Source organism: Simochromis diagramma, unplaced genomic scaffold (assembly GCF_900408965.1).
Source record: "Simochromis diagramma unplaced genomic scaffold, fSimDia1.1 OVJJ01000802.1, whole genome shotgun sequence".
In the NCBI taxonomy this organism is placed as follows: Eukaryota; Metazoa; Chordata; class Actinopteri; order Cichliformes; family Cichlidae; genus Simochromis; species Simochromis diagramma.
Genome location: NW_024387492.1, coordinates 4,217,052 through 4,234,939, shown reverse-complemented (window position 1 = coordinate 4,234,939; position 17,888 = coordinate 4,217,052). Strand labels below are relative to the sequence as shown.

The following is a 17,888-nucleotide window of genomic DNA, read 5'->3' as shown; positions in this document are numbered from 1 at the left end:
GCTCTGCTTTCACTCGCTGCCGACAGTACCACCACCCCCACTCGCACCACCACCCATCTCCTTCCCTCTGCTGCTGGTTTAGAATCTGCAGAGAATACCCCCGTCATTATATTCACCCTCGAGCCACACTTACCCTTGTAGTGAAGACACGCATTCTCATCATTGATCTCTCTCTTTCTTTAGGCAGCTAATAGTACTCCCACATAGCTCTATAATCCACAACATCTGGATTAGTGAGGGTTGAGGCCACTTTTTGATCAGCTATCGTGTTACGTGAAGATGAGACTGTGGGAGTGGAGCTGAGTGGTTTTATCAGAGCAGAGAGCGGTCGGGAGGGGGGCGGATGCTGAGGTTTTTCTGACCCTTTTATCCTTGTCACGGGCCGAGGACAGTCTTTCATGTTGTTTCTTAGAAAGCTTTCTAAGCAAGTGCACAACTGAAAGACGCCACATTTGCACAAAAGCAGTGTTACAGCTTCTTTGGATATCCAAAAGAAGGTACTTTGCCGCGTTTACATTTCTCTGTAACTATTTTGGTATGGCCATTTATGAGGACTCATTTTCTTTATGCTACTTGATTACATTAAAAGATGAAGCTCCTCCAAAAGTAATATCTTCTCTCTCCGGGTGCTGCCTCAGGTGCCTGTCACATCCATATTTTCGATGAATGCCAAGGTCTTAAAATGCATCAGGGTAGGACAAAGTTGCAGAGTGCTGGATCCGTGTAAATATTTGCAGTGGGAATTTAGGTGTGTTGACTCTGCTGCCGCTGACACCGCTTCTCTTACGTGTGAGAAGGAAGGATCTTATGTTCTCCGTTTGAACAAGCACTGAACTTATTATTTTATCCTTCAACACAAAGAGGTGTTGATTTTTTACAGGAATGCTCCATAACATGATGACAGTTTAAAAAAAATCATGTTGGTAAAAAGAATTCGTATCAAATATTGATAACCATTAACACTGGTAGTTAAAACGTTTTTTAGCCTGCACCAGCAGGATGGTACACACGCTAAAATAAGGTGAGGCATGATGGCAAAACTGATAATGTAAACTATGATTATTATATACTGTTTTATTCGTCATTGTCTACAAAGGATTGGGTGTTCCCTTCTTTCCTGTCACATGTAGTTACTGAAGTGTAAGCTTAGGATGTTTAGCGTGTTGCCTCACACCAAAAATGTTCCTGGTTTGAATCCCACCTTGGGATGTTTTCCCTGCATCTGTGTAGATTTCTGCTGGGTTTACTTTGCCTTCCTTAGTTCAAGGACATGCTTGTTAGGCAAACTGGCTATGGATGAGACGTAGATCAAGTATTAAAACTGTGACAAATAAAATATTGTATGAATGTATGATTAAATGTGACACATAGTAGCACATAGCACTTTGAGTGGGCAGTATGATTAGAAAAGCGCCACATATATGGCAGTCTATTTCAATGACCACCAATTTTTTTTATTTACCCACGATCTATTACTGTGAAAAGCCATACACACTGGTACAGGTGGATTTAAAGTAGAAGCTTAACCCAATAGGATGGGGTTTTATTAGTAAATTCTTGACAGTACTTTATAATTACCATTTTAAGTGAATGGTAAATGAATACTGTGAGCTAAAAATTGATCTGCAAAGCATCTATTAACATTTTCTGAAAGGTTACAGTAAGGTTGCAACTAATGTTTATCATACTTTTTAAGCAGGTAATAAAGACCCTGTAAGTCATCTATAAACATTATTTGGAAGGCAAGTATAAAGTTGTAACTGATATTTATAACACTTATTTCAACAAGTGCATAATTATCCAGGTATGTAAATCACAAGATTGAACTTGTAGATGTCACTTCATGCCCTGTTTTCTTAACATACACATGAAAAACAGTCTTCACAGAACTCTTTGCCATCCTATGAAAACAAAGTGATTCAATAGCTTGTAGAAGCACCTTTATAACAACAACTCTAATTAATAAGTTTTCGTTTGACTTTATTAGACTCTCACGTTGTTGCAGAGGAATTTTGGCCCGCTTGTGTTTACAAAGTTGTTTTAGTTCATCGAAGTTTGTGAGCATCTGCTTATGCAGAACATTTCAATTGGTTTGAGGTCTAGACTTTCACTAGGTCACTGCAACACCCTGATTTTTTATTTTTCGGTCATTCAGTTAGAGATTTACTGCTGTGTTTGTGATCATTGTCCTGCTACATGACCCAATTTCAGCCAAGTCAGATGTAGAATACTTTGGTATACAGAGAAGTTCATGGTCGACTCAATGACTCCAAATGTCCATGTACTGTATCTGCAAAACAAGCACAAATCACGCCCCTCCATCACCGTGCTTGACAGCTGGTATGAAGTGTCTGCGCTGATATACTGCATTTGGTTTTCACCAATAATCGTGGAATCATAATGGCCAAAATCTCCACTTTGTCCAAAAGACATAGTTCAAGACGTCTTGTGGTTGTCCAGATTGCAACTCTACACCCCTAATCTGTGCGGCCATATAAGAAAGAAGAGGCTTTCTTCCAGCAACCCTTCAAAAAAGCCATATTGTTGAAGTCTCGTGTTTCCAACTGTACTGTCATGACCTTCAACATTTAACATGCTAACAGGCCTGTAGAGTCTGAGCTGTGGTTCTTGGGGTTTTGCAGTTTCTCTGAGAATTGAGTGGTCTGACCCTGGGGTGAGTTTGCTGGGATGTTCACTCATATGAAGATTGTGGCATTGTGTTAACATAGACATGAATGCTCAAAACCGACAAACTACCAAAATTTCTGCTTTTATAGAGATTCTCACACTTGCAGCTGATCCATTAATCATATTTGACTGGCACCACCTGGCTACCATTTACCCTCTTAATTCCTGTAGAAGGGTGTACTTAATCTTTCACAGGACGGCATAGATTCCTGAAAAACCTTCACGACTGTATTCCATAGAATATGTCAAGTTAGGAGCGATATCAATCCTCTGTTGGGACAGACTGCCAAAAGACACCTTTTGTGTATTTCAGAAATACCAGCAGTTTGCAGCGGAGACCAGCTTACTGTTCAATAATCAAACCTTTATCACAAACTATAATATGTGGTAATCATAAAACATGTTTCTAAAGTAATGCTTAGATATGTTTTAAGAATTACTTTTCCTAGTCACTATCAAGTTGGTCATATGGTTCTTGCCAACAGAATAATTTAGAGATAATACACACCTCTCTGCTCGATAAAAGGAGACATATGAAAATGAACCAGGCAAAGCCAACAGACAGCTTTGATGCTACACATCATTAATACAAAATACATCATGAACACATAGGCAGCAATCACATTTGAGCTTCATTAAAGTGTCAAACTTGGCACGGGGGAACACAGAGCAACAGCTTCAGTCACGCAACCTACTTATCAATGAGTGATGTGTGCAGGGGATCAGCGAATATCAGCCTTTCATGAAAGATACAATTAAAATTTAGACTTCATGCTTTCATCACTCAGCACAAATCCAATAAGATGTCTGTCCTTTCCAGTTCTCGGCACAACGTGTTTGTAATATTTAATGCGGGAAAGAAAGTGTCTGTATTCGCTAATGAGGCCTCAAAGAAAGAGTGGCGGGAAAATAAGATCCAGGTGGATATTAGTGCGCGCAGACACGCAGAAATGTGTTAGATCAAACACTGACACATACGTTACATTGATTGATTTATTGCAAGCTCGGTTTTCCCAAACTTTATGTTCAACTAAATTCTGGACGCTGTGTCGTTTTAATATTTGCCGCAGGGGCTTGTAAGCCAGCGGCGCTGTTGGGCAGAATGTAACAACAAACTAAGAAACACAACGCAAGAAAAATAAATTTGTGTTGCTGCAGCGATCACTGGCAGCCCCAAAACTCACCAGTTCAGCATCAATAATTTCAGCGGGAGTTCATATCTCGGCCTGCAGAGACAAAAAAGGACATACAGTTAGAAGGGGAGAGAATTTCATAAATAACAAAACCCTGAATGTGGACTTATTTGGCTGAGTTCTAAAACCCTGCTATACAATAGGAAGGTCAGGAGCTGAGATACAACCACACACAGAGATGAACACATCCCGATTCCCTCCACTTACTCCCTTGCCAGAGAAAACAAAGTTCAGACATGTTGAGCTCTGCGATGCAGCATATTTTCAACATATTACAACAATACTGGTCCTGTCAGTCGCTGTGCCCACATTACCCGTCTGTTGGTCTGTTAGTCCATCTGGCTTTCAGGACTTCCACTTTCAAAGATCTCTTTGCAGGAGCACAAAAGAGAAAATAACGATTCTACAAATCATAGAACTGTTAAAACAAACTGACAGAGGTGGAGAAAGGTCAGTGACTCTAGACCAGGCCCTCCCAAGTCTAACAGAAACCATGGAGAGAAAGCGTGCTAGTCTTAGAAAAAACTAACAAACAAACAGGCAATCAAGACATACAGTAAACTGCCACTGGATGGATTCCAAATCCAGTCCCGCTAGAATAAACCTCCAACCTTCGAGCAAATCGATATCATGCTGGCAAGAATAACGCTGTGAGAAAACAGACAGAGAAAAAGAGATTTTTCTCCAGTTGGACCAAACCCTACAGCCAATCTCAAGCTTTCCACAGAGATACAAACACCCCGAAAGTTGATGCTGAGTAATGTCTGTCTTACACACATTTCATGGCCTAATCAAGTTCACATCCACAACAAAACAATGCCAGGCTTTGAGATGCTGTTTTAGTTTCATCCTTTTTCTTTCATACACTGTCTTTACATCCAAGACTTAAAATGTAGCTTAGCTTTTTCATTCTAAACTAACTTCTTCTTATTGGCTTAACGCTTGCATATAATATACCAGTATGCACCCTCAATCTGCCCAGTTTTACATTTTAAATAGAGCTAAATCTCCTCTGCACTGAACATATACATAATAATATGCTTAGTTACAAATTATCTCACAGACACAAAAGTGCCCCTCCAGTGTACTCCAGATACACCTGAACTTCAATTAAAATTGCTGGACTGGGAAGTCTGTCCTCACCAAATCAGCAGAAGCATCTACAGTGAGATTTAAAACCACATCCCAATATTTAAAAACCTTCATATAGGAGCTACAAATGCATAGCAGTGCAGAGCAGTGCAAGACTTCGTACATCCGTCTGGGCTGAAGATTCCCTCCACATGCATAAATCAAGTTCCTGGATCCAGATTGTGGTATTTTCTTGAGATCATCAAGACAATGTCTCTCAATTTCCAAAGAATTTCAGGATGAAACTCCAAAGGTAAACGGTAAAATGTAACACCTTGTTAATAACACTGTTATTAAACAGAGAAAGAACAAACTGAAGCAATTATATAACCTTGGCAGAAATAAAATGAAAAAAAAAAAAAGTGGCAACATGCCATGGGATCCTCCTTCAAACTTGGCATGTTTGCTCAACTATAAACCCATAAAGTTATGTTTATCTTGAATGGTTGGGATACCATCAACTGGGCTACAGCTTTCAGGAAACCAGCATAGCACATGCAAAGTACTCAAAACTTGGTCTGAGTACTTCAGTCTGTAGTTCCTGCAGGACATATGGACAAGGTGAAAATAACACCAGCTTTACTATCAAGGCTGATAAACTTTAAAGAGTACCAGTGATAACAGAAGCTGGCAAACTGGAGTCACTTTTGTTCTAATCGGTAAAACTAAAAATGATGGTTAACAATTTAGATCAAGTGAAGAATTTGCAAATATAACAAGCTGTGACGATGCAGCCAAACTCTTACCGTGCAGCAACCTCCAGCCATATAAATTTCCCAGAAGACACTGATCACCGAGTGCACTAAAGTCAGGGCGACCATAAAGAGAAGAAAATAATAAAAACACCTGCACGCCCTCACTTAGCCTTTAAGCTTCTTAGTCCACCTCTTTTCATCAAAATGCTTCGCAGTCCGGGTTTAAGCCTCAGGTAAGGGATTGTTATTGTGCGAGAGAGGGTAATGTTTGCCTCCGTAATCGCCAGTCAAACGTTTATGTGGCAGTGTCAATAAGCCAGAGCAGAATTTGTTTTTCTTTACATAATGGAGGCGATGTTTCACAGGCTGCAGAGGACGTCGCCTGGAAGGAGGGAGTGGGAGGCGACCTTCTGAGGGTTTCACAATAACGGGGACTGACACACTCTTTGCTGCCTGACCACAGCTATCTTGATGGTCGATTTAATATGCACTAGTAGACACCTGTGCAGCAATTTCCCCCCCAAAAAGAAAACGGATTCAGTATGCAAATAAGCGCTGCAGAGCAAGTTGGTGAGAGCAGGGGGAACAGCTGATGCAACAAGTTTGTTTCTACACTCATTCTTAAGTTAATGTTAGGAGAAAAATAATACTTTATACAGTGCAAACAAGTCTACACAGCCCCCCCCCACCACACACACACACACACACACACACACACACACACAGGCACATGTTATTCCTGAACAAATATCACTCTGCCTCCGGGGTGTAACGGATAAAACTGGTTTTGGAAATGAAAATGAAGAACCTGCTGAGTTTCGGCTGTCATTTGCTCTGGTTTCAAGGAAAGCTGCTGATTACATCTTTTCCCCTATCAAAAATAGATTGTTTAAAATCCAAAGAGCACACCGTGAATGATTTCACACACAAATTATGACATTTGATCACCCATGCAACTATTTTTATGATACTTTACCACCGTTGTGCTGATTGATTAAACACCGGCATTACGGGCACACGAAAAACACTGTTTTCTAGTTGGCGTAACGGTGAATCAATGACACCTTGCAAAGCTGGGATGGATGCATGCATGGCAAGCTGCAGCTACCACACTAGCAGCAAACAGACTGAGAATGCACCAGTTCTGCATGTTAAATTTACATTATCATACAAATCTCACAGGGCATTAAGCTCCAAATATGTAGTGCAATAAACCAAAAAGCAACCATTAGAGTAAATGCAAGAAATAAAATCTCGGGTTTGTGGGTTGACTTTTATGGCCACTGTGCAGTGTGCACTGTGCTTGTCATCGGCCGGCTGGCTTCTGCTCTGTCCCGCTACAGCTAGCTCCACTGGCTAGCCCCACAGCCGTTGGAAACGTCAATAAGCCCCGCATTTCATCAGGTTTTCAAGCCGCGGCGGCTCTCTGCAGTCCCGTATTCACCTAGCAGAGAGCTCACCGAGCAAAGCTGGAGTGAATTCGATAATAAAAACCAAAAGGTCTATTTAAATGCGTCTGCCTAGCTAGCTAGCAAATGCTATTGCTTCCAGCTGTGTGTGTATGTGTGTGTGACAGAGTGAGGCAGCGAGAGGATGTCTGACTGATGAGAGCAGGATTTGGAGAGTGCCGCTGAGAGCTAGCGTGATGGAGTTTTAATGAAGGGTCCAGCGTCCGTCTGGCAGCAAAACAAACACATTAAATTGAACTCAGTCTGGTGCACGTTTAACCGAGCAGCCCTTAACCTAAGACACGGTAAACTCTGACTGTTCTCTCGGCAGCAATCAGAAAGCTTTATGTGTGTTTCTTACGTGGTTTCGCGGTTGGAGATGGAGAGGGGGTTTAATCCGACGGCGGAGAGAAAATGATGCTGTGCAGGGTCCGGGTAGGGATTTTCTGTCTCCGCCTGTCTGCGTGTCTTCCAGCTGCTGCTGCTCTATCCCGTCTCCCTCCGACTGTCTACTCTGCCTCCCTCCCGCCGGAGTGTCCCGGTGTTCTTGTACCACTCGCCCTCCAGTGGAGAATGAACGGTGCTGATGCGCGCTGATTAGGAACCCCTCTTCAGACGGGCAGCCCTCCCCATCCCCTCCCACACCCACCACTACACACTGCACTCACACCTAACGTGCCTGCGCGCGAATGGGTGTGTGCGTGCGTGTGCGATCGCGCGGTGGCGTGCGTGTAAATGAGTGAATGAGTGTGCTTTGGGTTAACGGAGTGAGTCATCCGGTAGAACCAGATCCAGCCCCGCCCCCGTTTTCTAACAGCTGACTACTGTAGCCGCCATGCGTTGATAAAGACAAACAGTGCCCCCCCTTTGTAAAGTCACAGTGATGCTGGCCTGCTTCCCCTAAAGACACAACAGCAACTTTATGACACTTAGTTTTAATAGTGGCGCCACTTTCATGTACGGTAACAGTCTTTTCTAAGATATTATTTTTAGGTTTACATAAACTATGAATAACTGGAAATATGTTTGCAGTCTGTGACGCTGTTGTCTAGATATCATCCACTATTCATTTTCACACCAGATCCTGCTGAACTACTTCGTGTTTAATGCTACAGTTCTGTAATTTAAAAAAAATATATATACATATTTCTATAGTTTTAACTTCGTTTTTTGAACATCTATGGAGCTGCACACCAAATCTCTTTGCACTGCATTATATAAGCTATGGAAATGGCATTAGACTGTATAAAAACAAATTCAGTCACATGAGAACAAAGCTGTTGGGGGATTTTTCTTGATTTAATGTTTACATGTTTTATAATATATTTTGGTTCTAAACAGCTGCAAGCATGCACATAAAAAATATTGCTAGTGTGCACAAGATACACTCCTTTGACGGCTTTATTTGAGATGTCATGACTTGCAGTGCTTAGTATGGAGGTAATGCAGCTCCAAAAATACTGCACCTTACAATCCCCGAACCCATTTATGTCAAAACATCCTCCCGATTTATAATGTAGGATTTCTGTAAAAGGGTTCATATTATGCCGTTCTTTATTTTCTATCATGTATATGTATATAACGCGCTGCAATGGTGACTGGCCATATTAAACATGGCCAAAGTCTAAAATAATGAGCTCAGAATATAGATGTAAGTATGTAAGCAATCCCAGGAGGGACAAAAGTTTAGGCTTCAAACTGCTCTATATGCTTCATTTCACAAAGTTTTTTCTATGCTTTGCTGTGTATGATGTCAAGGAAGAGGGGATGGGCTTAATATGATCAGACACACAGCTCTGACTGTAAACACAGAAGCTCCATCCACCTCTTATTTAAATCCTCTGTTTACAAGCAGCAGTAAGAAGAAAGTTGACTCAAATAAAGATGTGAAGAGTGTAACCGAAGACAATAACGAAAAGGTTATTTTTAAGGTTAAGTTTAAGAAAGCTACATGACACTTTCGGTAGCTTTCAGAGGCCTATTCCTGCCTCCAAGGACCCATTAAGTGGACACTGTTTTCAAAATTAATTATTGTATGACAATCAGTCTCCTAAATGGTACAAAAGCAACTACAGCCACTCCATCATTAGAGGAAAAAATAGCAGTCTCTGAGCTTCAGAGACTAAATGGGCCAAAAATGATGACAGAAGTATAGTGAGGAAAACCCTGCAAACCAAGGGCACTGTGTCTTTCCTCATCTCTCTAAATGGGACATTTTTAGGTTTTAGGACATGGTCTGATAGTTTAACAATGGTACGGATAATATTAGAGTCACAATCCGAATTTGATCCAGCCTAGATTAAGGCAAAGTTCAGTGTTAACATTACATTCATAACTTTGGGATTAAGGTTGTGTTATGATAGTTGAGGGAAAGTGGAGAGAGCTAAGATTATATATGGGGGCCAAGGAGTGGAGGCAGTCAGTGATTAGCATTTCACTCGCTCACTCAAACATTCACATCAGTGTCTGCTTGTGTTTTTGTGCCTATGTAACTATGTATGTGTGTGTGTTTGTGTGTGAGTGAGTGAGAGAGAGCTCAGTGTACCTTAGCCAGCATCCTGCGGTCTTCTCCTCTCTGTCCTGGTGTTACAGGACACCTCCTCCTCCTTCTCTTCGTCCCCGCAGCAGATGGACAGACGCAGAGCGATATTATTCCTGGGAGTTTGGAGGGGCGTCTCTGTTTTTATAACCCAGAGAATCTTATTAAAAAGCTGCTCTCCTTCCGTCCTGAACTTGAGGTTAATTAGCTCACTTCCTAGTTGCCGACATGCACCGAGGCCTCTGAATGGTCACAGCGGTTGTTATGGACGACTAGGCTTGTCTTATCTCTGGCTGCCTGTGGGGATTCTGCTGTGGAGCTGAGACTAAGAAGGGCACAGTATTTATGTAGTGTGGAAAACACATACACTGGCAGCACGTACAAATGTAATAGAGACAGCCGAAAAGTCACCCACACAAGCACACTGACACAGTGAGCACAGACGTACACAGACTCACACGGGAGACTCCACCAACGCTCACACAATGTGTAACAAGTTTTTTGGTTTTGTTTTGTTTTTTTGTAAATGTGCTAAAGATGAAAAAAATAAGTGTTACCACTGGACATTCAGGAAATGGAGTGATTAGATATTACTGCAGTTGCATCCAAGTGCAAACAATAATAATTCTGCCCACAGGTCTATGGATGCAGCCTAAGATTCATTTGACTTTTGAGGCAGAGGAAAAGTCAAACTAGATGGGTGTTGATCCAAACATGGCTATGGACATCTACATGCATGCAACCCTACTATGCATGTTTTTGCATAATAGTTCTATATGACTTCTCCTGTTATCCAGCCATGGCAGGTTTTCTGTTAGGGTTACTTCAGAGATGTTCCTAAACTGCGGGTACCCCCACTGCCAAAAACGTCCTGTTATGTAGACACTGCTTTTAGATATAAACTGTACATAAAAGATTGCCTTAAACCTGCATTATTTCAAATGGCCAGCAGGTGGCAACTGCTCTTATTGCCGTGTTTGGGGAAATTACCCTACTGTTCAGTTGATCTGTGATCTCAGCTAACACTTTCCTGATGTGTTTATCAGCTCACTTCCTGGTTTAAATTCTTATTTAACGCAACGGGATGTTTATTTTGCAATTTATGGCCACACGTAAAGTAAAATAGACAACAGAGCAGGGTACGCTTTAGGGCGAGCTAGCTAGAACCACCACTTCCTCAACTTGTGTTGCTCAAAATTGTAAATAGCGACAGCTATAATGATCAAGCCGTGGCTTCAAGGTAGGTTCAAAAACAAGTGGTTAGTGTCACTGTGGATACGCCCATTTTTTTTTAACCTGCAGCATCAGGTACCTGATAACGGCCACTGCCTACCACAACAACCATGGTGTCTCTGAGTAGCACCGAGCAAGGCTGTCTTGTAAAGTATTTTCCATGTAGGACAGAAGAAAAAGACTTTATTAGTTCTTATTTCAATTGTGACATAATCAATACCAGATTTCTAATAAAATTTTGAGTTTATTGTTTTGAAGCAGGTAAATTGAAGCCAATTTCATTACAATGCCATTAATAGGAAGTGAACAGTCTATTTATAGGCAGGCTGTGTTGTTACCTGGGAGATAACAGGAAGCAGGTCATCAAGGCTTCCCCTGCCAGCCCATTACCTTGAGTGTGACAACCCCACCAGCCTACAGTGCACAAATACCCGTCACAGATGCTTCCAAACATACTCTGTAACTGAGTTTCAGACACTGATTCATCTTTTAAAAGAAAGCAGTGACACCATTAAGCTGTTTCCAACACAATTTTTGTTCTTTTTTTGCCTTTGCTGAGTTACGGACTGTGGGTTCAAGACACTTCAAGAAAAAAACGTAACTACCGGGAATCCCCCCCCCCCAAAACAACAACTCAGGATTGGTTTCACCACTGAAACCAGGAAGGATTAATATAATGTATGTAACTGTAACACATTACATACATAGACATGAAATCTGTAAGGTGTAAAAATAAAAAAACAAACCAACACAATATTAAGTTCAGCACAACAAATCAAAAGACACACAACTCCACTCCAGCAAAGTACAATAATAGCCACATTTATTGTAATTACAAGCAAGTTCCCTTTACACTAGATTTTTTTTCTCAGCTTCATGTTTTAACCTTCGTGTCATACGTACATTTACATTTCCAGAGTGCATACACTGATGAGAAGGGGGGGGGGTAGTCTGTTAAATAAAGTGGTTCAAGACATAAAAGAAAACAAAAAATGTCTCTCTTGCCTTTATGAGTCACATGTTAAATACTTCTCATTACAAGCATTACTCAGTAGTGGTACTGTACTAAAAAGTGCACACGGTCTATTCAATACCAGACAGCTTCATATATTATTATATAATGGCAATTTTAACAATGATGCATTTCACACATTCAACATCAAACAAGGCAAACCCATTCAAAAGGCACAGGACTCTCACATCGATATCATCTTTAAAAAAAAAAAAGAAGGTATTTGTACTTACATGTCAGGCAATCCTTCACTTTCAACTCTTTTTCTAAAAGGAAAATCAGCTGAAATATGATTCGATATCAAATGGCACACCCGTGGTGGCACTGGGCGGAAGAAAGTTTTAAAAAAAAACTTAATGAATTAGCACAGTTCACATGTTACAGGGGGGAGGAGTCCAGTTATTCATAGGTTCATGTTAACGCTGGTGTTCTGCAGATATAAACTGAGCACCTGATTGAAAATAATGCAACCATTTCCCCACAGTTTCCCCGCTTTAGACTCCAATCGTGGGTAAATAATAATAAAAATAATGACGATGCCCGAGGGGGACGTATTTTCTGTGGGCATTCTCTGCGTGTATTGTGCACACAAGGTTTCCCAGTAAGTACAAAGGGAACCAGTTAAGAGGAAGGCCGCTTCAACAAACTACAACAGGATCCTCTTCTGTTTGAATGTCCTGGTTTGTTTTAGTCAAGGGGGCAAAGGTAAAGAATACAATGAGCAATCTGTGAGCAGGAGCCGGCTAGCGTTGCATCTAGAGAACAGGGTGTGTCATTACTTACTTTAGTCCTGTTCAGCTTATTCCGCAGTGATGCATCAAGCCACACTGAGCCCACTGTTTTGCAGGTTAAGTTTAAATGTTTCAGAGAAAATAGATTTACATTAATAAACATCTCTGCTACAGAGCTACTTGTTAACATTTACAGTTGTTCAAATACATGCAGACACTGTACAAATAAACGTTCCCTTCTTGTCCTCTTTGGACAGAATCGTCCACAAACTTGTTAAAAAAAACAAAAAACAAATACGAGGCAGAACAAAGAAAGAATGGCAGATCATTTTTTAAGAATATTTCCAAATTTCACAAAAAAAAACCCCAAAAGAAATTATTTTAAAAAACAAAACAAAAAGGAAATTAGCAGCAACGCATAGGCTTAGTTCTGTGAGAACAAACTCAAGAACCAGCAAGCCACCAGTGCCTCTGGGTTAAAGTAAGAGAGGGTTTAGTGAGCCTTCAGTGCAAATATGTAAAGGTGAATTTAAATCTTATAGAGACGGAAGCTTTAAAAGGCTGGATATATAATGACTTCTTTACAGTACACTCCATTTAAAATCCACTGTGAAGTGAATACCAACCCTTGGCACGACACGCCTCTCTGATCAGCACTACTGCAAACATCGTGATAATAAAAATAATAAAAAGAAACTACTCTCTCTCTGTGCAATAGTTCAAGTAAGTTATTTCCTGCAAATAGTTAGTGTTTCCTAACACCTCCTGTGGCCGTACCGAAAGAGACGACAACGTACAGGTAACATACAAATACACAAAAGGTTATTATTTACATGAAAAACAGGTGTCTGGACAAGACTGCACTCTACGCAGAGAGGACCGCTACTCACCAATTCAGGCTCAGATTTGACCTAATCCTCCCACTGGTTACAATTAGGACCAAAGTGGCAGTCTCATCCTAGAATCTGTGTCCATAACCACGTCCACCAGTCAGTGTCCCAAAGGGTCAAGGTTAAATCTCTAGAGCGGGGTTTCGTAGACTCGTTCCGACGACCCCTCCTCCGTGTCGTCCTCTGACTGCGACGCCTTGTGGTTCAGCTTCTCTGCTGTCGACGAGGAAACGAGGTTTCCATGGATGCCGTCGTCGCTCAGCTTGGCCTTGCTGCTGTCCTGAACAAACTCTTGGATTTCCACAGGTAGCCGGCGAAATTTGTCCTGGTACTCCTGGTCCAGATCGCTCTGTAACTGCAGAGGAAGAAAATCAAACATCAACCAAGAATCCGTAAATGAAGAAAATTTAATGATGTCAGTGTGGTCTAACAACCAATTCTGGTAAATGGACTGGTTCTTATATGGCCCTTTACACATTGGCCAACTTGTTTTTTCCACATGCAGTGCAGAGCAGATAACAATTATCAGCAATGTAGTGTTCAGTATCTTGCTAGGGACTGTGACATTTTTGCAGATGAATAGAAACCACCAACCGAGTCCGACCTACGGCTCTTTGAGGTTTGATCAGCAGGTGGATGGGATTGCTTTGCCTGAGATGATACTATATTACTGAAAATAAGAAGAGTAATAGGTCTCTCCTAAAGTTTCTGGAGATGTCACAAAATGGAAGAAGTCTGTTTCTTTAATTTTTATACATTTTCAGTAGAGATTCATTAACTTTCTGTGTTTCCTGTTTGGTGTACAGTGGAGATTTTTTTTTTTGACCTACTTGTCTGGAAATGCTGCAGATCACGGCTAGGGTGAACCAAACAGTAATGTTGTGGGACCAAAACAATGAGCTGGATGAGCTGAGGGGAAGTTGCATAACAATTCTCTGCGGGGTTATCAGTATGAGCGACCTCATTAGAGCAGCTTTAAAGTTTTCACCCTTTACAGCAACCTTAACAATCAGTGTCTACACTGGATTGTAAGTGCTTGGATACAGTAGGTGCTGCAGTTATTTCCATGCCTCTTATCTAAAGACTATAATAACATGAATCATGCCTATTTCCATAACACAGCCTGAACAAAAAGGCTCGATGCTGAACATCAGATAGGGACCGTGACATTCTGCACTGAATAGGCACCTTGATCTGCTGAGGCAGACCAGGATCCCGACAATATCCATGTACTGTATCCGCCCTGCCCTCACTGAGAAACAGAAAGGAGAAGCTGTTTTCTCCGAGGCATAGACGCCCCCAATGATTACAGATGACAAGATTGTATTCATGTCATTGCGAGCCAATAATTGCTGTAATGCTGATTTCTGTTTAACTACTCGGCTGGCTCCCACGGGAGAGCAGTAATTAAAAGAAACGCTGCTAAGATGAATGGTGTCAAAGTCTCACAGCTCGGTACAGTCACGTCAGCACAATGCGAGATCGAAAGTACCTGAGTCCCACCAAGACTTAGCAGGGATCAATATTTTGTCTTAGAGATACTGGTCCCTGCTGTTGAGTGAATGAGGGGCCCCACTACAGACTGACAGCATCCAGCATCTAACTAGAAAAAAATACAAATGCACGTCTCACCTGAATGAATGGAAGCAAATATTGCTGCGACAAAACTGAGAGATATATTCATCTTGCAGGAACTTCAGGCAGAATAAACTGCTGAACACAAAGCCGTACTCTCCTGTGATAGATTCACCTGCAGTACACCCCTCCACCCCCCTTCTCCCCCCCCCACTCCCCAGACATACAGTCATTATAGCGGCGACCAGAAAATTCACAGCTGGCAAACTGCACCCCTGAATATCTGAAAAAATATTTGCAAGAATAGCCAAGAATGGGAGAGACGGAGAGAGCGGAGGAGTCCGGATGAAGGTCAAGGACTCCCATGCTTCTCTTGACTTGACAATTTTCTGCCCTCTCCACTTCACAAGATGGCACATCCATTTCATTTGAGAGCCCTTCATAGCTAAATGAGAAAACCTGATTGTTACAAAGTGCTCGCCTTCACAGCACTTTGAAGCATCGCCATAATATAAATTAAACTGATATTATTTTGTTTAGTCTCTGGATGGGTATCACACCTAGGGGCACTAATTTTGGGTGCAATCTTAAAATTTTGGGACTGAAAATGTGTGTTTTTTTTTTTTTTACGTCTACTCTAGTTGAGAAAACACATTAAATGGTACAAGTTGCAAACAGAGCTGCAGAAGCTTACTGCAGTGCCCCGTGCTGTGTAAATTAAGTTGCAAAAATAGACGTCTGGTATTCAGTAGTAATAGCTCACTTTCTCAGTCTGCTGCCATGTTATCTAAACTTAGTTATCTAATTTTAGGGGCGGATTTTCACCTGTCTCCACTGAAATTCACAGACCGATGATGCTTAATGCATAGAAACCACTTTTTTCTCTCCATTTAGTTGAAATGATCGTTGTTACAAATCTGTATGTAAAAATCTATCAGCCAGGTAACTCAACTGCATCTGTGCCTCATTGTTTGAAATTAAGGAAGCTCTTCAGTTGTCTCTTTCTGATGTTTTTGAGTGGCAAAACAGAGCCTGCTCCCCCCGCACCACCAAGCAGAGCATTTCAAGGTCACCTTCTCTGAGAGATGCCTCCCTGGCTCCTCCATCCCTCTCTCACTCTAATCTTTCTTTCTCTGCCTTTCTCTTCTCTCTCCGTGGGTCTCACAGAGCAGCCATCCAACACATCAAAACCAGATGGCTAAAGATGCACCACGACTCGCCTCCCCCCCCCCCTGCCCTGCTCTTCACTGCGCATGACCTACTTAGGGGTGGGACAGCCTGCTCGCCCTGTGTGCTCGCATGTGTGTTTGTGCATGTGCAGCCTTTTTTTTATACCCTGCCTGCTGAGGCACAAACACCCTCTGATTAAATCTGTCATCTTTTCTCCCATCTGATGACACCCTGGTTCATGAGAACGAGGAGGTGGGAGCAGAGGGCAGAGAAGTCTGAAGGGTGCCAGCCACTTCTGAGAAACATGTGAGCGCATGGCGTGCACGCGGGTGTGTGCGTGTAATCAGAAGCAAAGGGCCGTCTGTTAGAGTGATGCGGTGACGAGAGATGAAGACAGCCGTTTCCTTTTACCAAAAGGAACAGTCGATGAATGAATGACAGAAAGATGGATGAATTAGGGAAGAAGGAGGGAGAACTGTGGTATTTTCAGAGTTTCTTGTGATCTGTGGCTTCCAGCTGATATCTTATCAGCCTGGCAGAGGAGAAATCACAGGAGTTTAGTACACAGAGAGAAGACGTGATTGAAATCTACTCCTCAGGCTTAATGGATTTGGGAGAGGGAAGTTTTGGATAATCAAAATTTGGAATTCCTATGGTGACAAGTAAATTCCAGGTCTGGTTAAAAGATATAGTTCTTTTGAAATCATAAGCAACCACGATCAAATGCTCTGTGTGCTCACGCTCGATCACATTTATGTACGTGTGGTCCAGCTTCGGTTTGGACACCCTAACCAGCAGGAGCTAGAGTTCTCCAGCCAGCTTTTAAATCTGTATCTCATCTCTGAAGACCAGTCATCTGTCAACAAACCACATGCACACATTTCTGCCTTTCTTAAAATACAGCACTCGGTGACCTTCTTCACCAGCTGTCCTCATTTTGAGAAGCTATCGGGGGACTCAGAGAAGGCCTCCAAAGAGCCAAATTAATTCTTTGCTTTGAGCCATGACATAACGCCTGCTGCGGCATTGCAAAAGTCCTCAACTGGCAAAGAGCTGCACTACACATACATCACACAGCTATGTTAACAGTGTCTCATCTTACTGTCACAACAAGCAGGTCTTAAGGAATGATGTGCGTCGGTGTGCAGGCTTTGAAAGTAGGTTTTAACCACTTGCTGCTCTAAACCGTTTCAGTGAAGCTGAAAGTGTTCTGTGACACGGAGCAAAACCTGCAAATCTCACACTTACACTCCGTATCGAGGCATGTACCCCGATCCTGTGATTTAGCCTACTAACATCACCACACAGACTCTAATTAGACTAAACCCAAGTTCCTAAACCCACATCTGAGAGATAAGAAAAGGTCACGACCCTATCATCTTCGCATGCTGGTGCATACTGCAAGTAAGACGTGTGTGTGTGCACGCATGCGAGACGGAGGGCAGAGAGAAATTTACTTTCTTTCCACTGTATTGGTCATAAGAATGAAAATGAACTGCAGCAGTCCAAATGCAACAGCAATAACAACACCAGTAATAAAAGAGAGAAACTATTCAGGATAAACTATGTGCTCCTTTTCCATC

The 17,888-nt window shown here is 41.9% G+C and overlaps 2 protein-coding genes across 10 annotated transcripts in view; both read right to left on the bottom strand.

The window, feature by feature from the left end:
- LOC120724672 (1-phosphatidylinositol 4,5-bisphosphate phosphodiesterase beta-4-like) overlaps positions 1-11,087 on the bottom strand; it is a 68,710-nt gene extending 57,623 nt beyond the window's left edge. For 3 of the 8 annotated variants that reach the window (XM_040016970.1, XM_040016978.1, XM_040016976.1), the window contains exons 1-2: positions 7,517-7,777; positions 3,873-3,914 (exon numbers count right to left, since the gene is read on the bottom strand). The gene's annotated coding sequence lies outside the window, so the exon portion shown is untranslated. The other 5 variants (XM_040016971.1, XM_040016977.1, XM_040016972.1 and 2 more) reach the window with 4 other exon arrangements.
- Positions 11,088-11,728: 641 nt separating this feature from the next.
- The window catches only part of LOC120724670 (1-phosphatidylinositol 4,5-bisphosphate phosphodiesterase beta-1), a 119,482-nt gene continuing 113,322 nt past the window's right edge, over positions 11,729-17,888 (bottom strand). For both annotated transcript variants that reach the window (XM_040016968.1, XM_040016969.1), the window contains one exon: positions 11,729-13,915. In XM_040016968.1, coding sequence (XP_039872902.1) covers positions 13,683-13,915 — 233 coding nt within the window. In that variant the 3' untranslated portion in view covers positions 11,729-13,682. The remainder of the gene's footprint in view (positions 13,916-17,888) is intronic.